Raw genomic sequence first — 27,269 nt, 5'->3', positions numbered from 1 at the left:
AGAACCTTTTAGAAAAGAGTGAGCCAGGTTTTCATATCTCTGGTATGCTATGAGGCCCAAATGCCTAGTATTTTCAAAAATAACCTGGGAGTTTCTCATTTTTGTGACAACTTGGGACTTTGTTGTAGTTACTGAACTCCTACCCAGCTGAGGGTACTTGAGCATGCCTTGACGATGTTGTCATTTGCTAGCTCTGCTGTAGCACCACATCTCTGGGGGCCAGGATATCAGAACTACTCAGGGTTTATTAGCTCCCACCAAGGCACCAAGAAATATGACTATGGTGGTGAAGACTCAAATGGAGAAAGCTCATTTCTCAGCTATGCCTCCTGCATGGCCTTGTCTGCCCTCAGGGTCACCTTTATCTGCCGGTGGACTTTGCGCGGCAGTGTCTCCCCGATAACCAGCCTTTTCTTTTGCCTTGCTTTACTGTTTAAGGAATTGTGATTTAAAGATGAAACAAAATTAAAAGCAGATTGTAGTAGTGTTGAGTGTGTTTTGTTTTGCATGCCTTGTCCTTATCTTTCTCTTCCCCTGCCATTTATTTCCATTTGTGTGAAATCAGTGGTAATGTCAGGTGCCACGTAGATCCTGGCAGAGACTGACAGCCTTGGTTCTGCCAGAGCAGCAGCAACACATGTTCCCTGGGCTATCTTGCTGAATTTTCTTTGAGATAAACCATAGCTATGTGTGAGAAGGTAACGGAGACTATTGGAAGGGGTTTCAGTGAGCACCAGCTTCTATTGGTAGCTCTGCAATGTGGGAAACAGACTGAGGTTGCCAAACTTCTTTCATGTGATCCATCAAAAAGCCATCACACAATCACAAGTCAGTCACTACCAACCTGGGCTGGATTTCAGCCAGTCTTTCTTATTCTCTGTTCTTGGTCCCTCAGGAATTGGGACATTTTCTGGAAATTCTTGAATCTATTTCCTTTCCATACCTGCATAGTCCTTCTGCTAAATTAAACTTGGTCCATTCACTCCCATCATTCACTTAATCTTTCTATCCGCTTTTCTGAAATTGCTGTACCTTTGCAGAATTGCAAATGTTTGCTTTTACTGCTGACAGAATGAAGTTATATTTCTGACAGACGCCTATCTTTAAATCTTAAGAAACAACCCCTGTTCAGGGCTGGATGACACATGCAGTTTTCTGGCTGCCGCTCAGAACAGGAACATCTTGTCAGAGATCAGACTGCAAGCCTGCTTGCTGAAGACGCTGTCCCTAAGCATGTTTTATATCCAAACTGAAAACGCATGTAATTGCTAAACAAACTTGAATTTGTTTATTTTGTAATATAGCGGCAGCTGTTTTCTTGTATGATGTCCAGGATTTCTCCAGCCAACCTAGTTAATAGTGTAGAATTCTGTTTCCTTGCATCAGCTTGCTTGCTTTATTTGTTTTCTTTTCAACCTCTGTTGGGGTGAGTTGTAGTCACTGAAACAACAATTTTCCTAAAGCTTTAGGCAGAACTAAGCAACTTATTTCAGGACTGAAGATGGAAAAAAAGTCTTGTGTTCATTCACTTAAGAATATGAAAAACATTAGCCCATGACATAGATTATTACATTTCTGGCATACCCAATGCGAGGTTTCTCACTTAGCTCTAGTGCTCTGTTCCTAGATGGATGCTTTGTACCCGTGATGTTTTGATCAGCTGAGGAAGGGTAGCTGCCTTAATTGGTTACTTTTGTCCTCCGTTTTCTTGCTGAAGAGAGCAAATCTTGGTGGGGGTTTTTTATCCTCATGTAAGGACACATTCTGTTTTGAGATGAGAGCATCATAGGCTCTCACTGGGGAGCTGAGCTCACCCAGACATTTTTCAAGTTTCAGAATCAGGCCCTTATTAGTGAGCCAGAAATGTCCAGAGGATTTGATGCAACTGTGCAACATAAAGGTGAAGGTCAGATCCAGGCTGCTGGAAAACAATCCTTTGACTTCAATGGAGCTAAGCTCTGACCATATGTATTCGTTGACTATAATTGGGTTTTTTAGCCGAATGTTGATTTTCATCGCTCTTGTGAAGCACACAAGATGCTGGAGTTAGAAGGCCAAAGCAGGGACACTTATAGGTGTAGATGGGCAGCTGCTTTCCACAAGCCAGACGAAAAGTTAACGGTATGCTTTTTCTGGATAGTCAAAAATCTAACTGCATTTACATGACTGAAATTTACATGCATAATGTAACATTTGGCTGGAAACAGACCTCTTGCACTTTCACTAGCATCATGTTCCTGTCTCCATCAGAAACTTGGTGTGTTTTCTTTGGCCTCCATTCCTAACAGAGTAAAACAAAAACTCTGGGAGAGGAGTTGTCTCTGTCAGTCTTCTAAATTGCTTGGTCATTAACCAGTGTGTTTTATGGTAGCACTGTAGTTTCTCACATGAACTTTTAAAAAGAAAACAAACAAACAAAGAAAAAATCCCATTATGTTAATAGTTTAGTAAACAGCTAAAATGAGAATGCTTGTTTCCTCTTTCCTCTTTTTGCTGCTGAAGATATATTCCTTTCTTTCTAGCACCAGGCATTGAGAGAATGACCAGAAGTGATAATTTATGGTCAAATTGACCATAAGTGACAATCAGGTGATCTAAAGACATTATATTTCATGCTACATTCTGTTTCTTACTTTCTAGTTATTCTAATTACAATAGATTTGCTATTATTATATTTTGCTGTGATATATAATGCATATTGATACAGTTGAACTGTATTAACTGATACTGTACAATTGAACTCTACCATTCCTTAAATTAGCAGTTCTCTAAAAGAGAAGTCCTGAAAGTCCTGAATATCACCGGTAGCAGTTTCGTAGCAACACATGGATCTCCTACCCAAGCAGAAGTAATTATCCCCTATAACTAAGATTGATGGAGAGAAACTAACCACAACAATTGCTTGTTGTTTGTATTATAAAGATTTATGCTTTACTTTACATACAGAGTATGTTCATAAAAAGTGTGTAAAACAGTTCATAAATAATTAAACACTGTGGCTTATCTGAGTCCAGCAATTCAATGACTTGCATATAACTTATATTTAACGTCTGTTAACTCTTTTAGAAGTTACTACAACAGAATCATACCAATTATGTGTGATGTATGAATTTTGTGAATCATGTCTACAACTTTGTTAATTATTTTTTTATAAGATTCATTTTTTTGTTAAATAAGGGTGCAACTGTAATAAGAGATTTCACTGTGTATGTAGTGCTAAAATTAACTTAAAAAAGACAATCCAATTATGTAGTTTGGGGGATTGAGCATAACTGATGCACATGCTACTGTGCATGTCAGTGTGTATATATGGGTTAAGTTGAAGATTTCCTGTATTTTCTTACCACATTCAACCACATACACTCTGACAATATTCTAAAAGTTATTACTGTATTATATCTTTGGTGCAATTTAAAGTAGTCTTTTTCAGATTGTGTTTGGAATCAGCATGTTTATTTGGAAGTTATAAAAAATAGCAGCAATATAAATATGGAGTAAGTGAAATTATGACAACATAGAGGATAATGTAAGCATATATGATGAACCACAGAGTACAATAATTGCTAGAAGTCTTAATTAAGATGAGAACAGGCAGTGTTAATGAAAAATAAAGGCTGATCAGTACATTAGTTGTCACAGTCAGCCCGATTTAAGCACTTTCAGAGCCATTGAGCTGAAAATATTTTTAGAGCATAATACAATGGAGAGGTCATTGTATCAGACTGAACATTTTGCAGAACAGCACTATTAAGAGATTTGTGATAACTAGATGGCAGACTGGATTAACGTAGTAGACTCACACCCAAATCTCTCCTAGGCCAGGAACAAAAATGGATGTGGATTGTAGGTCATATAACAATGTCTGCCACTCTCCCATGAACAATCTTTTGTAACTGAAAGTCAGAAAAAATCCAGGAGTGCAATACGAGAGAGTTTCTCAAGTCATATCTAAAATGCTGAGAGAGGATGTAGTTTAATTAGATTAGTGTTTTCCTTTCTTAAGTGGCATTCCTCTTCCTGTTTATAATATATTTTCCATTGGATTCTCTTTTGCTGTCTTTTTGTAAGGTGAATTTGCTGAGAATGTGTCTGTGTTTGAAAAGTTTATTTTACTGTCTGCCAGCACTGCCAAAGAGAACATGCACCCATTTTTGTGCTAGGCTTTAGAGACTACCTTGAGTAGCAGAGCATATTAAATTAAGACAGTTATTAACAGTTAACATGAAAAACCTAGAACATTTCAACGCTGGGCATTTTAGTGTCATGACGATAAAGTAAGGATTTTTTGGTGTACAGACTTCTCTTTTATAAACATTTAGTCTTTCCCTTGATTTGGGAACTATGTTTTTTCACTTGACCCATAGTCACAACAGTTCTAGAAGCTGGGACACACAGATCACTGCAAAAATAAAGAGAAGCAGCTAGGAACAACTCCTTGCGTTCAAAACCTTGCGCACGATGGGAGAGAGGGGGCCCACAAGGCTGCGTAGTAGAAGATGTAGTTCTGCAAATACTTTCTGGTTAAGGCTCGGGTGGAAGATCCATTGCCTGGTATTTTGCTCAGGCCGTGCAATGTACTGAAGTAAAACTGGTGTGGGCATAATTCTGTACTGTCTTGGGAAAGGCCTAGGATAATTCCATAGGTGTTTCCCTTCTCTTCCCCAGTTCTGCAGCTCGAGCAACACGTGAAGCACAGAGCACCCCTCTTGGTGCTGGAGCCCCTCTGCTGAGTTGGGGCTTATGGTGATTAAGAGAAAAACTTCAAACATTTAAATGAGCCACAGAATCCCTCCCATTGTTTCCATGACCTTTTTTTTACCTGAATGACTAGTTTTCCACCCACCTCTACAAATCAGGGTGTTTGGCCTTGATTGTGGCAGTTACCCCCAGAGGGAGTACAGCGTTTTTGCTGGAGCTGTGCGCTGCCCATCCCTGGGGAGAGGAGAGGAGAGGAGCCTGCTGCCTGCCGGCACATGGCAGTGCCAGGGGGGCTGGAAGCACGCTGCCCACCTCCCCTTCGGGTTGCCCTTTGTCCTGGGGCTGAGGGAGGCTGAACACCAATGCAGGCACTGAGATGCTTAAGAAACATCGCCCTTTAACATCAGGGCAATTTTTTCCGTGCTGTTATTCACGCTCTTGGCTCCTTATGTAAAAAGCATGTGCACATTAGGTGGCTGCTAAACGTTAACTAAAATAAGACAAAACTTTGTTTCTCAGGAGTTGATAGTGAGGGAAGATGATAACTCAGACATTTTACTACTTCTGTGGTAGCAGAGTGGTGTGCAGTCAGCAGACCTGGTATTTTGCTACCAGCAGTGCACTCCATCCAGTTCCAGTATAGCAAAATATGTGTGAGGTGTTTTATATATTTCTAATTAATTTTAGAGTTTGGACTACATCCTGCTAAAGAGAATACTGAACAAAGTCATTTTATGAGTATTTTTCTCTCCCATTTATATGCATTTGTGTAGCAACTAGTATTAGGAAGGTATTTATCATATTTTTGTATTTTTTAGTGTGGTTTATATGCCATATCATAAAAGGTTCAATATTATCTGAAGAGTCAGCTTGGGAAAAAAGTAAATCTTAGGTATCAACAATGATTCATAAATAATTTGTGTATGTAGATTGATACGGAAGACATCTGGCCAAATACTGCATTTGCTGAAAAATTTAAATCTGGAATGATTGAAACTATTTGCAAATTAACACAAATTTGTTTTTGATTACATTTTTAAACAAGCCAAAATATTTATTTGCTGCATTTTTATTTAAATATTTTTTTCAGGCCTAAACAAAGTTTTGTTTAGGAATTTTTTGTAATTTAATTCTTAGGGATTTTGAAAAACTAAAATATAAATGAGAAGTTTCATTGCGGATGAGTTCCTGCTCTTGACTGAAAAATAACGGTCTTTCATTTCACCAGGAAAACTTAAGTTTTCTGAAGTAATGGTTTTCAGGCTTAGGAGATTTCTGCGGTGTTCTTCTCCAGCTGAACATGGAACTGAAGTAGTTTTGCTACAGCTCCAACTACCTGATGAATACAATAACTGAAATGATTAATACAGTAACTGGAATATTGTGGTCTGACACACAAATACCAGCATAGAATTCTGCTTTGTCCTTCACTTCTGTTTCAGAATGTAGTAATTCTGATCTTTGATTTCTCCCGATATTTTTAGCAGTGCACTATTTCTGTCTTCCCAAGTGATTATTTCTGTCTTCCCAAGTGATTTTAACAATGGCAGATATTCAGTATCTGTAAGTAAACACTGAAAATCACTTGCTTCATTACACTTCTGGGCCATTAAATATCTTCTTTCATCTATCTAATTCCTCTCTTCTCATCGCCTCAGCAGTGTGACTCAATCAGGCATGTGTTATCTTTCCCAGATCCTTTTCTGAACATAGCGTAGTGCGCAGGAATGCAGTTTGTCGAGCACATTGTGTCTGAAATCCTTTGTTGGGAGAAGTGGAGAGAAAGAGATTATAAAATGCCTCAAAACCTTCAATAAGGCTGTTCCCAGGTTTCTTATATCTCTTCAGCCAAACAAAACATTCATACCTCACTTCAATGTATAGGATGGTATAATATAGTATAGTATAGTATGTATTCTATCTTCCAATGGCATCTGTTGTCCAGGCTGCAGTTTACAGAGAAAAACTTATTTTGTGCAAGTGTTTAGACTCATCAAGGCTAACACACAGGGGAATTTAGAAGAGAGAAATATATCTGTTGTCTATAATGTTGGTTTTTATAGGCGGTGAGATTTAAGATCCTGATATTTTTTGCAGGGGAGATGAACAAAAATACCCACTTGGACTGTGATGTGTGTTTTTCATTGCTCTTCTAATACAAACCTTTCTGAGGTAAAGTCGAGCAGTGCAAATAACTTTCGAAGCTGTTAGCTTCTGTCAACCTGAGGGAATCTCTGACTGACTTTCTGTAGCATTTCCTCCTCAGAATTTTGTACAGAAAGTTTCTTGGTAGCTGTCTCACACGCTACTCCTTTTATTTGTGTGCCATTAAAAACTATTCTGTGTGCAGAGAAACTTTTGCTCAAATTCATCATAAAGCCTTGACACTTGGTTTCAAGTATTTGATAGTGTGAGACCAGCCTCAGCGTAAAGGCAGTGTGTGTAGATGGCAGAAGCAGCAGGTATGTAGCTTCTGTAAGAATAAAAAGGGAGGGCAGGGATCGTGTTCACCTTCGGAAGCAAAAACTTTGCAACAGCCCTGAAAAAACGTTTATTTACAGTACATCGTCACTGTAGGTTTAACTTGACCATTTTACACTGGAGTTGTTTTGAGAAATTAGGCTAGAATAGATAGGAGTAACCATGTTACAAAGTGACAAATGAGCTGCTGAGTCCATGCTGCTGTTGCATGCACCGGTGTGTTGGGGAATAGATGCTGTTTTCACAGTAGTAAGCTGAGTTATACTGTGAATTCTCTGTCAGTGTACTCTGAGAGAATTTGTTTCTCCTTTCCAGGTCAAATATCCAAGGGGAAGTCTGGGAAGGCTTTGTAATGCAAATCTAGCTAACCTTCATTCACACAAGGAATGCTAGATGCTGACCCATAAGGACTGAGTTCAAGATTTCTATGAATATGTGGGATTTGAATTAACTCGGTAATGAAAGCCTCTAAGAGCATAAGGCGCATTCAGTATCTAAATCACTTACGTGGTTTAGAAAGGTAAAATTGGCCCTATGATGATTAAGAGAAAGCTGGTTGATACTGCTTCTTGGCGTAAACATTAACAGGAATCCACCCATGGCACATGGACGTTTATTGAACAGCTGGTATGTTTTCTTTCATACAGTCAAAAGAAGAGTGGTAGTAGGTTTGTTGGAGATTGGCTGCACTTACGGTGGATGACACAGATAATTGAGATGTATAACAAACAGTGAAGAAACAGATCCAAGCAAAAATGCTCATATATAATCTTTGGTAGATTTTTGTGTGTTAGAGAATATAAAGCACATTAACAGGCAAATAAAAATGCACCAGACAGTAACAACCATTAAATTTGTACATGGAAAAAATAACAGTGAGCTGTTATTCAACTCTGATAATCACCTGTGGGATAGACAACTTCCTGGAGTATCCTTTGAATCCGTTATATTTTCATGAAAGATTAGAATACAGATATGGAATAGGGTAATCACAAGTCTTGGGTTTCTACATGCAGCAGAGACACCCTATATTCCACAGTAGTACTCTCTGTATTTGCCCCAGAGGAGGTTTGTCCTTTATTACAGTTTTGTTGATTATTTACCTCTTTTCAGTTGCATTCTTTTGCCTTGTGGAACACAGTCCAGATGCAAAATAAAAATTACAATTAAAAATACTGGAGGACTGGATGTGTATAATTATTTTGTGGTTTTATTTCAGTACTAATATTTTCCATTTCTCTTTCTTTTTTTTACAGAGGGTATGAACTGTATGAACAAAGATCATGGGTGTGCACACATCTGCCGGGAGACACCCAAAGGTGGGGTTGCCTGTGAATGTAGGCCTGGCTTTGAACTTGCCAAAAACCAGAAGGACTGCAAATGTAGGTAGATGAAGATTAACTCTCAAATGCCCCCAAATGTCTTATTTTCTTCATTGTTGTTATTTTCCAGAAGCCAAGAAATCAACTTTGTTTTGGCCAAAGGTGATTTGTAATTTTAGTAATGTGTTTTTTTCTGTAGAAGGTGTTCTTGGGGGTGGCTAAGTGGGATTAAATAACAGATGTTGGCAGCGACTCTGTTAGAAAAATGGTTTCAACTTTTCTACCTTCCTATGAGTGCAGAAACGTGAGCGATCGGTTTAATCCAGGCTTTCCTTGTAAAGCAAAACAAAAAAAGCATAGAGGATTCTGGCTTGCAATATTCTGAAGGTCCACAATGATAGATGCATTGATAAATCTACTAATGGGTTAAATGATAAATCTACTAGAGCTATCAAATTAAGAGTGTTAGTTCCTCTTTCTTAAAGGATAGAAATGTTTGCTCTAGTCCTGATTCCTCTGCACACAGGCTACTTTTCTTGTTACTACTTGGAAAACATGCAGCTGTATCATATATATACTGTTCTTCAAAGAAAACCCTCAGTCATGTGTTCTCAAAGCTGGGATGCTGAAGATATAACTATTCATTAACCCACAAAACTGGAAATTCTTCTGTGTAGGTTAAAATAATTGACTCTCTGTAATTTAGCATCGTCATGTGAAAGCTTCCACATTGCACGAGAGTCTTTCTGATGGCTTCAGTGAGTGTTAGATCTGACTCCCAATAGCTTGCTTTCCTACTTTGTAGCTTTGTGAGAGACAAAAAAAGAAAGTGCAATAAAACTACATAAAACATGTTTTGTGCTTTGCATAGGGCCAGTATTTTTGTGATAGCCTTTCTTCCACTTCAACTTTTTTCTTCCTGACATCTCCACTGTATAAACACGCTTAGATGATATTAGTTCCCAAGTACAAAGTCAAAAGGATCACCTCTGAATATCATCAAAAAATGCCACAGGATGTTGTACAGCCTGATTGCTCCTCAGTAGTAAGAGGCTACACAGAACCAAAGGCAAAAGCACAGAGAAAAATTGCCTTTATGGTAATTTTTATTCTCAGTGTTTATTAGAAGTGAATATTGCGTGCTGTTAATTGCAGTGTAACATCAGCTACGTTGGTAAAGTGGGAGAAGATGTTTATTTATGTTGTTTATTATTTGTTTCCACAAATCTGTACATTCCTTAGGAACTGCATTATCCTTTTTCATAGTGAGATGGTGACAGGAGAATTAGGGCCTTTTCTAAGAACGGTATTTCTAAATGCCACAAGGTTTAATAGAGTGAAAAACTTGAATTTATTCTGTGCCCTGTGGTGTTCAAATTGTAGTTGGAAGTATAATGAAGTTTTGCTGACAGACCTCTAAGTAGGGACACTGAGTTTTTCAAGGCCGCAGAGCTTGCTGCAGAGTATATCGACCCCTAAACCCACAGCACATTCTGCAAATATGTTCCGGAGTCTTATTTAAAATAACTGTACTTCTAGCCCTTCCAAATGCCAAGAAGTATAAAGCTGTAGCCAGATAGCCTGGGACAATAATTGTGAGATTACAGCAGGCTATTTATAAAGGTCTAGTTCTGAAATCAAATCTTGACTTCTAAAAAAAACTTTTTCACAGCTAACCATTTTAGTGGAATTGGCTTAAATCTTGAGCTGCAGCTTTGCAAGTACTGACTACAGCTACGTTGAAGAGCTGAAGAAGAGACACTTGCCCCTTGTCAGCCTGGACTGGGTCTGTAGCCCTGTATACCAGGGACTGGTAGGGTCTGATATAACCCTAGTATATCCCTGTATCCCTCTCAATTATTCTGATTTATCGTGGTCCCTCCAAGAGACTGTACCTTTCAGGGTTTGTCAGAGCTTGCTTCTCTGTTTTTTTGTGTGAACAAGTGGCAGAGAACCAGTACTTCACTAAGTGAATTTTTATCAGCCAGTTTGCAATAGAATCAGAATACTGGGAGAAGTTTTCAGACATATTGGCCCAAGTCCACTAGTGATGAGACGTGTTCCTCAAAGGAAAAAAAGATGTTAAAATAAGTTAGAAAGCATAAAAAACTGGAGGAAGGCTCACTGCTTTTTATGCATGCATTACAAGATTGTCATTACATCCTAATTACATGATTACGTATCACCTGATCATATCATTGCATGCTAATAAGGCAGTCATTATTGGTGTCTTGCTTCATTCAGTGTACATGATGGTCAGTGCTCATTAAACAGCCTTTTGTTCAATAACTTCCTCTCCATAATTCAGTGTCATGCCTTGTCTGCTGCACAGTATTTAAACCCTATTGTGAACATAAAATTTTTAATTTCCTCATGGATTTTCCCATGATACTCATTACTGTAATATCGAAGTGCTTTGTAGGCATTGGTAATGTATTTTCAGAACATTCTTGTCAAGTTAAAAAGTACTGGTTTGCCTGTCTTACAAATGGGAAATGAATATAAAGATGTTCATGTCAAAGTCATTTAGCAGTGATAGGTGATTAACAAGAAACACCCAGAACCCAGCTCAGCATTTATAGCACTTTAGTGTGATCAAAGCCAAGCCCCCAATGGCTCCAGCTGTAGTTGCAAATGCCATGGAGAAAGGAATATAGTATTAGTAACCTGTAACAGATGTGATTCAAGTAACTTGCCAAGCCCTAAGTAGGAATTCCGTGGCAGAGGCAGAAATAGGTCAGTTTTTTAGGGCTCTATTCACTGTCTGAACAAGACCATCCTTTCTTGACAGTCCCTTTCTGATTTACTGCTCATTCTGCAGCAAATGAGACAAGATTCTCCAGCTGTTTCCACAGATCTGACTTTCCCCAGCTCCACTGCCCACTGAATAAGACAGGAGTGTTTTCTGCATTTGTCATTAAGGATGGTTATCACAATGCAAGAAGTCTATGTACAAGAAGTCTGGTATTTTGTAGCTTTTGAGTGCTTAAAATTGCAACATTAATGTTCATGTAAATTTTAAACATGCAGTTTCTCAGTTACAAAAAAAAAAGTCTTGCCCACCATGCTAGGAAAACACAGAAGCATTGAGGCTGGAAGGGACCTCAAGAGGTCATCCAGAAATATACCAAGCAGAATCATACAGATCCATACATAATTCCTCAGAAGAGCTGCATCCTTTAGATCCAAAGCAGCAGTAAACTACTGTCTTCTGTGTATACAAGCCATTCGAAGAGGAATATGCTTTGTCAGTGATTTTCATAGATATTTGCTGGAAGCAGAAAGAAGAGGCTTAGGAATAGAGAATTCGGTTCCAGGTTACAGTGGAAAAATTACAGGGGAAAATACCTCCTCTTTCTATATCTGTATCCATGATAGCTTTTAAGATCCTGCTCCTGAGCATGATTACATTAGAAATTTTTGATAAACTAAAGAATTTATCCCCAAACATGAACAAACCAAGACATTTTTTGTTAATCTCATTATTAGCTGGATCAGTATAGCGGGAACTTGTAAGAGGAAACGTAAAGCAGGTACACATATCTGCAAGTTGCAGCCTAAAAGAAATAATGCTGGATAACCTTAACTACAGCTATTTCTATCTGCCCCCTCCAATAATAACGATTTAAGTGAGCAGAAGGGCTAGTGCTAAGTAATTCTAGAAATCCTGTCTAGTATGTTTACAATAAAATGCCGTCCCACCTGTGCCAAGTGACAGGTTTTCAGCTCCTGCTGACAACGTTCTCGTGCAGCTATTTGCTGTCAGTACAAAGATCTCCAGAACATTAAAAATGTAAGGCCATACTAGAATAAATAATGCAAGCAAAGTTGCATGCACAGCTTTATTACATAGAAAGAGATGCCCATATATTTATATAAATTATATATTGAATAGCCAATTTAGTTAAAAAACAGTGCAATTTTTAATTTATCTAGAATTACAATGCGCTGGTTTGAACTGTCGCAGAAAGCCATGCTACAAAAACAAAAGATCTGGCTTGTTGCAAATTCTGTGGCATCTGAGCCATGGTATATATTTCAGACCACAAGTGGACAAGATCAGGACATCGTTGTCATAGGGAATTTTTTGTGTTAGTGGCTACTAAATGCTAGATTTAATATTTGGCCATGTGTTTTCAAATACTCCTTGTCATGGGCATGTCAGATGGAAGAGACCAGAAGAAGGATTATATGAAAGTTCAGAGAAGCACTGAAAGCAGAATTTAACCTGTAGAGTGAGGCTGAATTTTGGTATTTTCTATCTTCTGGGATTTTTAACATGTCACATCAATGTCATTACTTAGTGGAATAAGTACATTAAAATCCCTTTTGTTCTTTAAGATGTCATTCCTCTTCCAGACAGTTGTTTCTTGTCTTTCGTCACTAAAATGTCATTTCGAGACTAGTCCGTATATTTCTATGGATGTAAGCACTGGCCCATATGCAAAGTTGTGTCTCAGAAATGCTTAGCTCAGCCCAGCCAAACTGAAGAGATGCTGCTGCTTACAGCCTAGGCAGGTGGACAGTTAGGGAGATTATGCCAGCCTGCAGGCCCTCAAAGGTGGCTGGCCAGTTCAAGAGCCTGAGCATTATAGCCAGCAAAAAGAATTAACCTTGTTTGAAGGCTATTTGAAGCACCAGTGTCAGGGCTTCGGCTCAGGATGCCCCATAGCTCTTCATTGACAGTAGAAACAATGTTGGGAGAACAGACTGATAACTTGGCCACCAGCATTAGACACCTCACATAGATGGTGTGCATCTTTGTAGGGTTTGTGTGCTGTTTCTACTCATGTTTGTAGCCAACACAAGCAAAGCCTTCCCTACAAGATGCTGGTTTTAGCCAGTTGTACAAAGTATTTCTCCCACTAAGGGAAAGAGCCCAACATTTTGATTGCACTTAAGACACTGTGTGGGCTTAAGTATATCTGAGTTCTAACAGAGAGGTGTATATTCTCCTTTGGTTAAAAGAAAAAAAAAAAGAAAAATTACTTAGTATTTTTCATCCCTTTTATTGAAGCATGATTTATAATATTTGAAGGTGATCTGTGTCTATCAGAAGTTACCATTTTGCCTCTTTTTGTTTGCCTTTTTAATGTCACAGTGAATGAGCACAGAGTCTTTTGCATAGCTGTAGAGTCCAAAGTTATCAGAAATAGTTTTTAAAAGAACACTTTGAGATTTCCCATTAATTTTGCTTTAATGTTTTCGGACAAAAATGGAGTAGATCTGGATGTCCCTTTGCTTTTAAATAAATTTGGTTTTCTTCCTCTAAGCAAGAGAGACTTCCCACTGTCTCACTGCCACAGAATTAAGGCTGGAAGGAAATTGCAATGACATATTGTACAACTGGATTTTGTACCAATTTCACCTGCAGAGCTGTCAAGCTCAAGAATTTTGTCCCAAGTGGCTTAAAATAAATAAATAAATAAATTGTAGCCTAGACAGACATTCAATTCTTCAAAAATGTGATTTACTAATATTTCTAGGAGACAGGAAAAGGAACTGACCTACATCTGTGTTCATTGACACAGGTAGGACAAGAACCAGTAACTTTAGTATACAGGGAAACTGTAAAAGAAGTGTGTGACTCTGAAGAAATTTACTATAAACCCCATCAGTCTAGTGCGATTTTTTGTAGACAAATATAGTAAGGAAAAGTCCCTCATATTACATAGATCAGAGAATCCATGTTAAGATATTTTCGTCTCTTCCAGCAGAGGCTTTCAGCAAGGAATGCCAAAAATAACCACTGCAGTCAAGTTGTTTAAAATATACACTTTTTTGCTGATTGCACTTTAAAATCCTCAATAAAAATATTGTTGGCTAGAAATGTATTTAAACATCTGGCATAAACAACGCCTTTAATTAATTTGTGATGGCACGGCAGTACAACAGGGATGGAAACATTGAATGAACTTCCACGTAGTCCAAGAGGCATACAGGGTCAAGAAGGAGGGGAGGATAGATAGATGGAAATTACCTTATCCTGGATTAGCTCTGCCAGTGCATGCCCAATACCATGGATATTGCAAGCAGCTGCCTTCTGTGCCACTTACTGCCCCTGCTTGATAATATCCCTGACACAGCCGCCAGAAGAGAGCTCATGTTTGCCGTCAGGCTGTAGTCAGCCGATGCAAACAACCCCTGTCCGTTCTTCTAGCTCTCAGCTAAACTGCAAACCAGTATTTCTCTACCTGCAGATTAACCAAGAAGTTAACCAAGGTGGGGGGGTTAAGAATGGAGAATTGACATAAAATTTTAATTTGTTTGTTTTGCATCAAAAATAAAAGCTAAAGTGTTATTGTGTATTGAAGGAAATGAAATGTTGCTTCCATGCGATGCAAAGCAGAATGGTTTGCTTCATGCATTTTTTCACAAAAAGAAATTAATAGTTAAGTTATAAAACTGGAGGAGAAAGAAAGCCTGAGGTTGATTGTTGCTTAGGGGGCTTTTTTAATGTAGCTCCTTGGAAGTTTAGGATTCTTACGACTTGGGGTATGTGAGTTCAATTCCCTCCTCTGTCTGCTGGGACTGAACCCACAATTCCCATTTTCCAGCCTGGTGCCCAAACCGTCAAGCTCCAATAAGGGAATGTGGATCAGGCTGCTCACCTTCTTTCTCATTGGCATTCTTTCCAATTGGATAGAACAGCGATATTCCTGGGACGAGAGGTGGGAATCCAGGCAGGCCCTGTTCTCGGGATTGTTCGTACCACTGGGACACGAAACTATTCCTTCTCCATCTCTGAACAAGACAAGGATTTTATTTGAAGTGTATAATGTGAAGGACCAAGGATGCTTGCACCTGTAGTGGCCTCTGGTCTGTACTTACTTGGGAGGTGGACAATTCCTGTTGTGATCTTTGCCAGACTTCAGGGACCACGGGTGTAAACTTGCGGTTCCCAACTGGCAGGAGGTTTTAATGGGAATTCTGTTGGGCATGCTGTGGTGGGTCTTCCTCAGTTGCTTTTCTTAGAATTGTTCCATTTTAAGTGAAATTCTTAAGTGATTACTGAGAGCAGTGTGACTATTCAGCACTGGGACACTCACACCAGAGGTGTGATATTTCAGTCCTAGTTACTGTGACTGAAAATTCCAGTCTACTCCATTTTAAGAAGCTAGCGTTAAAGCAGAATCACTGAGGGCAGTTGGAAATCATATGAGCTTAGCCCTAGTGGGTTAGATAGAATCTCAGTTTAGATTTAGATACGCGGTTTTAAAATTCTGTTAACCGTTATCTTAGTTTTACTGTATATTGCAGTCTGCTACCCTGGCTCTTTTATAAACTCTCTTATCTAGAAGGAAAATTCTGCTAAGATCAATGTGAAAAAGTTCCTTCTGATTAGTAGGAGTCAGTATTTAAATTACTGTAGTCAGTATTTAAATTACTGTAACATGTCAAAACACTGAAGTCCTCTGAAATTATGAGTATGATGTAACTGAATAATGCTATATTGGATTTCCCCTATATCTGCCAGTATGTATATACCGATAAAGAACCTAGTCCAAACTACCTGTGTATAAAGACAGTAAACTGAATTCAGTCAGATCAGGATTGTGTCATTCAGCATCAAGCTATGCGACTGCGAAGGATTAAACGAAACAGGGGCAAGTGAGAGGCATTCTTAAAGGCGCTAGCCAGCTTAATATTTAAAAACTGGTTTGTCTTAAGAGTCAGAAATGAAATCCATCATGGGACAAAGGAAATTTAATCTGATCTGTTAGTTCATGTAAACTTCAAAACTCTGTCATGAACAATGTTTGCTTTAATGTATGATTAGTATTTTTTCACCGGAGGACATTTTAATTGCTAAAAGCCATTTTGCACTGCATGCTTGGAAGTGAAAGTGACATCGCCAACGTTTCCTTCCCAGTTGAGGCCAGACCACTGCAGGGCCATAACAGCAATGTATTTTTTTGTTTCAGAGAAGAAAAGAAAAAAAACCCCAAAACATGTTTCCTATTTTATTTTTAAACATTCTTCTACTCTAGGAGGACTAGTACTTGAAATAATAGATTTCAAGACTTATATGGTTGTATTCTTGCTGCTTGGTCTCTGCTTCCTCCACTTAGAAAGTGAAGGGGAAGGGAAAGGCAAGTGCTGTCTGTAGACTTGAAAATATATGTATATATTAGCAGACTGCTCATTTCTTCATGCCGTATACATCACAGACATGAAGCATGTAGTTTTTGTGAAGAGATGGCTAACCTCTCACACTAAAATTATGAATACAAATAGACTGGGGAAGAAGTAGCACATGTTTCTTTTTTTCTTTCTCTTTTTTTCTTCACTGCATGGATTGAGAGTAGGACATGGATTGAGAGTAGGACACGAGACCGGACCGTGGCTAAGATAAGGGGGGTCAGAAATAATAAGAAATGCAAATAACTGCAAATACAAATGTTATGTTGCTTTATGTCTTGGTTTGTTACTGCTCTTCTGTATTCTGAAAGGCCCTCAAGACTAATTGGTTTCATTGTCATTTTATTTATATATACATATATATACATTCATTTGGGGCTTAACTAGTAACCTGTAACTATGGGAATGGAGGCTGCCAACACACCTGTGATGACACAGATACTGGTCCTGTGTGTGGTTGTCATCAGAAGTATGCCCTACATTCAGATGGCCGAACCTGCATTGGTAAGTACTTCTCTGCAGTGCATTTTATTTCGTATTCCTCATAGAATATATATGTGCACATATGTATGTGTGTGTGTGTGTGTGCGCGCGCACGTGTGTTTGTATCTCACAGGCGTTTAGCACCATTGCTGAGAGACGTGTGTTACAGCAATTCCTGGCTGTAGTAGCTAAGGTCACGCTATACAGAGAGAGAAGCATTTATGCGTGTTTTGTCAAAATGTTTGTTAATGAAGTATCCCTTTGTTACTCCTTTGTAACTTTTATTTCTTTTCATAACTCTAATAATTTTTGAAGTTAAAAGGTGTAGAACATTCATAATTATGAATGAAAGTTCAGCTCTTCCGTTCACTTTCATGAGTCAAGACTTCCTTGCATAAGCAAGGTGAGGAAAATGATCCTCTTTTCTAAGCTGTTATCGGGGAAAATTAACCATCATGATGTGCTTTCTTCCCTGTTGTATGTTTTATGATTCTAAAAATTGCAGCACTTGTAGTGTATAAGCTTTCACTCAGATTATCAGTAGGAAAACCCCATTCAAGAGATGGAGCATCTTGAGAGATGCTATGCAGACATTTATGATTATAAAATATATTATTTGCTTAACACCATTTCTTTCCACTCAGCTTTTTTTTTAAATATAAAAGGTATTTTTGCATACTGCAAGTTAAAACTTGGAAATCCTTGTTCACAGATCAGAACCTAAAATCCATAATGGTTTTCATTAGCATTGTGGTCATGTTGACTTTTTTTGTTTGTTTAATTTCAAATTCTTACAAATGCCTAGTAATTCCCTGAGGTTAAAAAAGCATGGACACATATTTATCATCTTTTCTCACCTTTATCAATACTGCAAGACAGAGCACTTGAAACCCATGGAAATCTGTCCGTCATCTTTAGTGATCCCTTGGTCAGATCCATGGCATAAAACTCAGTGGCTGCCCAGAGCCTCACTCACTTCTGATGGGTCTGATTGCACAAATTGTGTTGTAGGGTGAGCATTACGTTGGCAGAGGTAGAGCTGAACAAGGTTCAGCGCTGGACTCTGCCTCGCTGTATACACAAGCTATGTCTCAGCTTACGGGATCTCTCAGCTAGTACTTTTGATTAACACAGAGGGCTCTGTCGTACTGTCCCTCTGTTTAAATAACCCTCCCTGAAGCCTGTGGCAGTTCCAGATGCAGAGAATATGCAAGAGCAAGGGCCTTGAGAGCAAGTTTTATTGAATGGATAATTGATCTTCTATTTCTTAGCGTTCACTAATATCCTTGGATTGATGTTTTATTTTATCCAGCATGTAAAAATGATTTTAAAAGCTGTGTACACTGCACCTGTTTTTTACTTTTTTTTTCCATTTTTGTGATGTAATGCATACAACTCCATGTTACATTCCTTGGTCTTGTGATGTAAGTCACATATTACTGCCTGTGCTGATTTTCTTCCCTCTAAGTAGTTCTTTCTCTTAGAATATTTCCAAATTTTTTTATTTATTTTTTACATTTTTATTCCTGCTTTCTGGTGATGGTTCCTGATTGCCTGTCTTGTCTGATAACTGACGTTCATTAATTATTTACAGAGCAAAATAAAAAAAACTCAAACAAAAGCCTCTATTGCAGCCTGATCCCATCTAGAACTAGTTAAAAAACAAAACAAAACAACTTCTTGTTACCACTCAACCATGTAGCGTTCCCACAAACAAAACCTGCCAGCCTCCTCCTCCTCCTCACTTCAGTGATTCCAGTGTTTGCTGTCTTCAGTGGTGTATATATTCCAGGCATCACTGCAAGAATGCAAACTTCTGCAATGCCAGATAAATACTTGTTGACCCTTTGTCTAACATATTTTGTCTTTGTTTGCTTGACTTATCCCTTTATTTTATTTTTTTGTGTTTGCTGCATGTGAAAGTCCCCACTTGCATTTTGTTTTTTGTTTTCCTAATAAGCATTTCCCTCTCTGTATAAATCATTTTATTTACCCAGCTGCTGCTTCTCCATTGCTCTCCTGTATCAGAAATCTTTATTTTTATTTCACTTACTGATCATCTCTTCCCACACTTGTGACTGTTTCTGTGTATTTCTAATGAAGCATAACCAAACTAAAGTCCTCGTTATGCTGTGTGCAGCTCTTATATGTAGGATATCAGAGACTACCTTGTAAAACGACCTTTGCTGACATCATCTTGCTTACTGCATGCTTATAAAATTACTAAACCCTGCTCTTGCAACATCTTTCCTAGCATTGAATGTTTAGCTAGTAGTGTTTCATAGACAAGCAGGCAACCAGCACTGCCCAAATTGATCTTTTTTTGTGTTTGTTTGGTTTGTTGTTTGTTTATTTTTGTTGGTTTTGTTTAATTTGCATGCTGTTGTTTGGTTTCTCCTCACGATGTGTCAATGTGTACGAGACTATGGTGCATCCGTGCCCATCCATCACCGGACTTTTCTAGCTCTCTCTCTCTGTCTCAGTCTTCTGCCTGCCACCTTCAGATCCTGGTGCCACCATTAGCCTGCATCACTTTACAGTTTGTCTTTGGTAGTTTGTTTAACTAGCATCCTTGAATTTTAATTTTCATCATTAACACCTCTCTGGGGCACTCATGTTAGCTGTCTTGTTCTCCAGTAGGAATTCAGCTTCCTGTATGTGATTAATTACTTCATAGTTGACCATTCTTCCTCCTCCCCCTCTTTCCTCCTCCTTTCCCCAAACACCCTTTAATTTTTTCTTGGGGTCTCAAAGGGAATTAACTCTCTAACGGGGATTAGTGCTTTCATGCCTTGCTTCTTGGCTTTGGCTGTGCCATGCCAAGAAACTGTCTTAGGCAGCGGAAAATTGGGCTTGTGATTAACCAACTGCTCCATGTTTGTCCCTTACTTGTGTTTTAGAGAAGGATGAGGCTGCAATTGAGAGTTCTGAGTACAATGCCACGTCAGTAGCTGATGTGGACAAGCGGGTGAAACGGCGGCTACTTATGGGTAACACTTTTCTTCCACTTCCTTTGTTGTGCTCTCACTTTTGTCTGTATGTGTGTGGGGGGGAGGTTCTCTTTTGGTCTCATGTGGTCCCTTTGGTTTTGGTTTGGTTTGTTATTTTTTAACCTGACTTCATCTGTGTGGAAAGGTCACCAATTTTGTTAAATTCTCATCTGTTGTACAACTTCATTTCTTGTTTTAAACTTTTTTCCTAATGCTGCAGCTTTAATGTTCAATTTCTTCTGCATAGAAAGAAGCTTTTGCCATTAACCATACTTACCTTATGCAAGCTACTTCCTACATGTGATTTGTGTGTGTTTGTGTGTATGTGTTGCTGTAGGATTCCTGAAAAATCTCATGTTGCAGACCTGCCTATTGACTTAAAAGTGGATGATGATGATGATGATGATGATGATGATGATAATGATGATATAAAACAATGTTCTGTTATGTATGTGGTGTTAAGTGAACAACTGTATTTGCCTACTTACAATTTGCAGTACTTTTGATTGAAATGTGAATATTATGACTGGAAATTCACTTATTTCCTTTGTACAGCTATGTTAGTAACCATTGAAAGATCTTTCCCTAGTGACCAGTGAGCTTCCTTATGTTCTTCTCTCAAGACTGAAGCATGGCTTGTTTCTCTGTGTTGTTGGAGCCTGGGAGTGGAAGGGATGAGGAAGTGCATTGAACAACAAAGATAATTCTTTAGCTTCTGCTCTCAGTTAACCCATTTCACACCCCTGGGCTTGTCTTCTTCATATTACATTTATTGCCATTAGTGAGAATGACCTTTTGGGAACAGAAAGGGTAGAGTGGCTGGACCTCTGCCAGACTCTTTTCATGTGACAAAGAGCACAGTGTAGCACAGACTGCTGAATGATGCCAGCGGTTTGGAGGTTTTCAGGTGGTTTATTACTCTTTATTTTCCATTCTGATGCCCTACTCACCACATACGATTATTTCCACTAGGTTTTAAACAGAGTGAGCATTGGTGAGATGTACCCAATGAACTGTTCACAAGACAGGGATTCCTCACCCATAGAAGAGATTCTGGCAGGATGAGATTCTGCTCTTTTCCCTCCTGGTCGCTATTTCATTTGTTAAAACCATTAAGTCCATTGCAGACTCTGTTCTGCTAGCCCTTGGCAAGCTCAGCTCTGGCTGTAAGCATCCATACCTATCTGGAAGGACCACCTCTAGCAGACCAGAAGCCTCACCTTGAATATTTAGTTGATTGCTGGGCTAATAGTTGCAGTAGGTGACAATATTTATGAAGTTTCCGCGACAAACCATCTGCTTAACCGTAGGCCGGCATAGAACCACTGTGTAGGAAATGGCATGGTGTTATAACTCTGAAATGGTATTAGATGATAATATTGAAGTAAAATATTTTCACTCCTGTGAAAACCGGGGTATATGTTCCTTTATTTTTGCATTATCTATGATTGTTAATTTGCAATTAATTTTCAGACCTAGCAAGTGACCCATATCAATTTATTGTTTAATGATGCACTGTTTAAATTAATTTAAGCTACCAAAAGCTATAAGGGCAGCTCACCTTGCTTTCTAAAGGTGCTATTAACACTTTGAGCTGTAATTTCAATAAGACCCATAGTCTGCCAGGAAGTCAGGAAAAAAAATGTGCAAAGGGCCTTCTAGACCACTGGAAAATCCAATCCTCTAGGTCCAAACGCTGAGTTTGCCGAGCCACTAACAGTATGTACAATATGGTTTAGGACTGAGCAACATAGTGCACTGCGTTGCTGCCTCACCCTCTGATAAAAGCAATTATCCAACCTGAAAATAAGCTCACAGTGCTTAAAAGAGTCCAGGCAAATAGAATTTAAAAGTTACAGTTAGCAACAAGCTCCTTAGTTACACCAGGTCTGCAAGTTCCAAGCTGAACATAGACTCTAGAAATAAGTTTAGGGAGATAGTTATAAATCCAGTTTGCAAAATACATTGTTTAACTCTTCAGTATCTCCTGTATTAGCAGCTATTGGCAAAGAGCTGAGAGTTTCTGGGCATGCTGTGTTTGAACAACTGATTCCTTAGAAAAACATTAACTAGAGCTGAAAAGAAATGTAATTAGTAAGTGAGATCTGAATGGGTGGCTTATTACTTAGGGACTTTTCTACTTGTTTATTTCTACGGATTTCTGATGCTCAGAAAACCCACAATTTATTTTTTTAATGGAGTCTTACTACATTTCAAAAGTATAGTGGCATTTCCATGAAACACCATGTGTCTTCAGATGCTTTCTAAACAGCTGGTTTAGAAAGTACTGGAAGGCTCCTCAGGAAACTTTGTTACCAGCTTTTGTAAATGGACTGTGATTTTTGACCCTCCTGCAGGCCGTCTTGGGAGAGTAGGGAAAGTAGATGACTTTATGTAATTTTAGTAGTCTGATGAAAGATGCTTTCAATTGCAAGCCCTGAGACGATAATTTCTAGTCCCCTGTCATTTCCTGCATGCTATTAAAAAGACTATGATCTTTATAACCCTTAATATCAGCCAAGGCTAAGAATAAGCTTGCATGAGATTACTTTAGGAGAACAGAACTGCTGTCAGACATGACTGGCTATGCCACAAACTTTGCTACAGCCCACAAACTTCGCTACAGCAAGACTGGCTGCCTCTGTAGCTCAGACTGACTCTTACGGGGGCTTGTGTCATAGGCATGGTGTGGTCCTGTGACTTGTGGCTAAATCTTAAATAGAGAAAAGTAGATAAATACACTCCCTTCCTTCCTGTTAGATGCATTTTTATGTAGATCTTGTGGAGCAGACAAGAAACTGGTCTCCTCTGGTGATATACAAGAAACCTTCCTTTAGAGCTATCCAGTGATTCCTAGGAATTTTCATCCAACCTTTTTCATAATGTTCGGAAAGACCCCAAGGACTTCCAGCTGTCCTTTATCTCCCCTGTTCAGAGAAAAACACTTGGATTCAGAGTAAAGAGCGCTGCCATTAAATAGATGGCACTGAGTGACTTTTCTCTGCTCATTGAATATTGCACCATATTGCTGTTCATAGAGCTCATTTACATTTTCTTCACTTCCCCCTGGTCCATTGCCATTGTAGACTGGAAAGGGGTGCAGCCTTAATTGTACTCCAGGAGGGCTTCTGGTGCGGTTTTGCTATCTGCCAGAGTTCTGTGATGGGTGCTATAAACTGGATGTTGAGCCATGTATGTTCTGTAGATTAGGAAGGACAGTGCACATTCATCCTGCAGAAGTGCACACATCCAAGCATTTAAAACCAGAGCCTTACCATTATCTGTAAGGAATGTTTACATCCACCTTGTTGCAGAACACTTTGCACTTACTATAAATCAGTAGGGCACAACCACTGTTTTCAGGTCTTCTTAAACATCTGGTATAGTTTATCTTGCAGTTAGTTGAGCACTGCCTTCAGCTCTCAGAATTATGTTCATTTTTCTGTTTTGTACAGTACAACACAATTTTTTCTGAAAATATTTTCAGTATATTTCTTAGGAGCAGTCACAGAGACCTCCCCACTTTCCTTTACTTTCTTTTCCTTGAGAACCTGGTTGCCAGGACTGTTTTTCCTGCCATAGCATCATAGCATGAGACTGCCCTACCTGATTAGAGGAGTGTGCTAATGCATTTCACATATCGTTCGGTCTAAATCCAGCGTCAGTTTGAAACACAGTATATCATGCCCTGCCTACCTGGATGAAAGCCATTCTAGTGTGGGCACACAACTTTAAAATACCAAATTTCTACTCAAGCCTACTAATACACATATCCTCAAAATATTTTGTCCAGTGTCACATTTTCAGCAATGGAAGTTGCTTTTATTCATGCATCCAGTTTCCAAATCTCTTTTTGCTATTTCAGCGCTGGATAGAATTCGTAAGTCCAGTGGCCTCACAGTCTACAGCTGTAAAGATGAGTCATTCAGTAGTCTAGCGCTTTATCATTATATATATCATAAATTATCAAGTCTCGCTGGCTTAGCATTACTCCTCTTCTTGGGCGCTGTCTTTTGCTTGAAAAGGCTACAGGGGTTTTACAGAGCAATTGTCTGTTGATATCCTGAAGCTTTCTTTCACATAGAACTTGATACTGTGGACACAAAAATAGATTTTATAGCATCAGTTATGCCATTGGGCTGCCTCATTACAAATAAGTCACCTGCTTACAAAGATGTGACGGGCAGCTGGAAACTTCCTCTTTGAGGAACCAGAAATGCAAAACTGTCTGGTCTTAAGACTCAAGAAGTCCTCATCTTCTAATCAAAGGTAATGCTCTTTGGCTACTCTACATCAACTTTTAGAACCAAGAAATTTTATTATATATTTTTTATATTGTCTTCAAAAATGCAGTCACTTGCTACATTGTCATTATCACAGGCCTTACTAGACTGCATGAATCTTTAAGGTGCTTTAGTGACACAACCATGATGTTCTATTCAGGGTATTTCTTAGATCTTATCCTCTGATCAGCGCTTTTGGAAGAGGTGGGCCTGACCCATTTCTCACCATGTTTCATTTCCCTCCCTGTACTCTTTTAGTAGTCAAATGGATCAGGTTCATTTGGGCTTGAACCGAAGTGACTTCAGAACAACTGCAAAGGCTACGTTTCTCTCCCTCACCTTCAATCCACCTTGACCATTCTTTCCAGAGATCACTGTTGTAAGAACTCACTTTGGCAATAAAATGTTCTTCCTCTGGCCCTAGAAGATATAAAGTTGGTTCCTTCTTGTCTCAAGAAGAGACTTTTACAAAGTTCTTTTCAGTATAGCAAAGAGCAACAGGACATTGAACCCATCTTGAAGTTAAGGAAGCACGTAATTTCCCTTGCATGTTTAAGGTCAGGATAATGGTGCAAATGGCAGTAATACCATTGCTACAAGTGTCTTCAGAAACCCAGACTCTACACTGAAATTCGCTCCTTCACAAGACGTGTTCAACTCATTGTATGTCAGGACAGCTTAAGGTTTTGCCATTGGACACTGACTTCTTGGGTCATCAATAAGGCTATTTGCAGCCCACCTCAGTTACAGGAATGTAATTCTCTTCCCTTCCCTTGAAGCTGGCTCCCAAGATCCCTACAAATTATTTTACTGTCAATTGAAGTGCTTGTATAAACTGTAAAGTGCATTGGGACTGTCCTGGACTTCGTTACTGCTAAAGTTTCCCTCTGCCTAGTTTATTTCTGTAGTGTAGGAAGCACTTCAAGTCATTTGGAAAATCACACCAACAAGGACCAGCTTTACCAGGCTGGGATGTATTATATGTGTACGTACATTACATTCCATCCCTGATTTCCTAAGAGTGGCTTACAGGCAAGGCTTTGGTCTGTCTAGATTCATGGCATATAACCAGCAATTAAGGTAGTATTTTCACTAGTGTATTTTGACTTGTGCCAAGAATCATTTGACTTCTGAAGATGTCTCCTCTTTGTTTTTAGCAGCCTTCCAGCCATTTATAATGAGCACCCAGCTACCTGTCTAGAGAGCTGAGTGTGCAGTCCACTAAGACCATTTGGTCTCCACAGTAATCACTAGAGATGTGAGCTGTGGAAATTGCAATCTGGGCATTTCTCCCATGGATTAGTTTATGACAGAGAACATTGCTGCATGTTATATGGGACAGAATCATCTCTTTTTTTGCCTTAATGTGGACTTGCTTTGGAAAGTGTACTTCCACTAGCAGTTGAACTCCAAGGATCTCAAACATTGCAGCAGATAGCCAGAGCCAGTTCAGACTAGTAGATCAAAAGCGCAGGTCCTGCTTTGGCCACTTTCATGACATGCCAGTACTCCTTTCTCTGCAGGCTGCTTAGCTCTTTCATCCGGTATTGTGCCTCCTGAAGGTAGAAACATCAGCCAAGGTAACTGTTTATCCTGTCCTGGCAAAAGCTGTTTTGATTTCAGGAGATTTTTAGCCCAGTACCTACAGTGGATTTTAATGAGCTGCTCACATCTTATTAGAAAAAAACACAATTTGAGCTTATGGTCATGACTTACTGCATTTGCAGCAAAGGCAAACATTTTAGCATCTGTTACATCAAATGGTCAGAGAGATTTACAACTTTAGAGCTGATCCTTATTACGTTAGGTTTATCCATTTGAATCTGAAGCGGCACCCAGCTTTATATATCGAGTCATCTGGGCTTAATAATCAGCTGTATGATATTTTTTCCTAAACCACAATTACCTAAGGATTAGTCTACCCTATTCACCCTGGACATCAAGCATGCTTTGACTTTCATTCTTCTGGGAGCAGATCCTTTAGGAGGACCCCTCACCTGATTGCTGCCTCAGTGGCAGGAAGGTACCTAGTTATAGCTATTTCCACCCCAGATTATTGCTGCAGGTAACAGATTGTGTCAGGCGTGAGCAGAAATAGAACCATCAGATGTGAGCTGAACATCCTCCCCAGGAGTTCAAGGCAGAAAGGCCATCTGAAGCACCAGCCTTGCTTCTGCAGTTGCCCCTCACAGAGGCTTCCGGGCATTGTGCAGCTCTTAGCAGAGCAGTCCTCTACATTCCCTGTCTCTGATGAATCAAGATCCTCCTTCAGGTAGCTTGCATAAAATAGGGACTACAGAGGGCACACATCCAGCATGCAAGCTTCATATTTATAACCATGGGAGGAGAAAGCAAAGTCACTTACTTAAGATGCATTGTCCGCATGCACATTCATATGGTCAGCCACCCTTCTCCCCTTCTTTCTCCTAGTCCACCTGGAAATTCTTGGGATTCCAGAGCTGAGAAGAACTGATGGTACGGGGACTGTGTGGTCTTAAGGCTAAAAAATCTCATGTCTTAACTTGCAAGGATCTATGCCCCATATGAACATGCATGTGAATAACAGATAAAAACCTTCTAATTTCTCTAGTATGCAGTCTTCTTTTTACTTCTGCCTCTCCCTATGACACTTTGCAAATTTGAGGGTTATAGTCTTTTCTACTGAAGACCATAAGCTTGGTAGAACAGCAAGGGGGTGTTATGGCTTATATTTTTTGGAATCATAGAGTTCTTGTGGACTTTCTATTCCATTGTGCCTACCTGACCCAAGCTGTTGCCTCCAGTCTGGTGTTTTGTTTGTTAGGAATTTCAGGACTTAATCTCTTTGAATCACTGTTTTCTTTTCAGCAGAGACATACAGCTCTTTCTTG

General features: G+C 39.2%; 1 protein-coding gene across 1 annotated transcript in view; it reads left to right on the top strand.

The window, feature by feature from the left end:
- Positions 1–27,269, top strand: part of SCUBE1 (signal peptide, CUB domain and EGF like domain containing 1) — a 211,011-nt gene that overhangs the window by 98,781 nt on the left and 84,961 nt on the right. The window contains exons 5-7 of the mRNA XM_059816476.1: positions 8,436–8,561; positions 17,031–17,147; positions 20,027–20,116. Coding sequence (XP_059672459.1) covers positions 8,436–8,561; positions 17,031–17,147; positions 20,027–20,116 — 333 coding nt within the window. The remainder of the gene's footprint in view (positions 1–8,435; positions 8,562–17,030; positions 17,148–20,026; positions 20,117–27,269) is intronic.

Source organism: Gavia stellata, chromosome 4, assembly GCF_030936135.1.
Source record: "Gavia stellata isolate bGavSte3 chromosome 4, bGavSte3.hap2, whole genome shotgun sequence".
Taxonomy (NCBI): Eukaryota; Metazoa; Chordata; class Aves; order Gaviiformes; family Gaviidae; genus Gavia; species Gavia stellata.
Note: the sequence above shows the minus strand (reverse complement) of the source record. Positions and strands in the feature narration are given on the sequence as shown.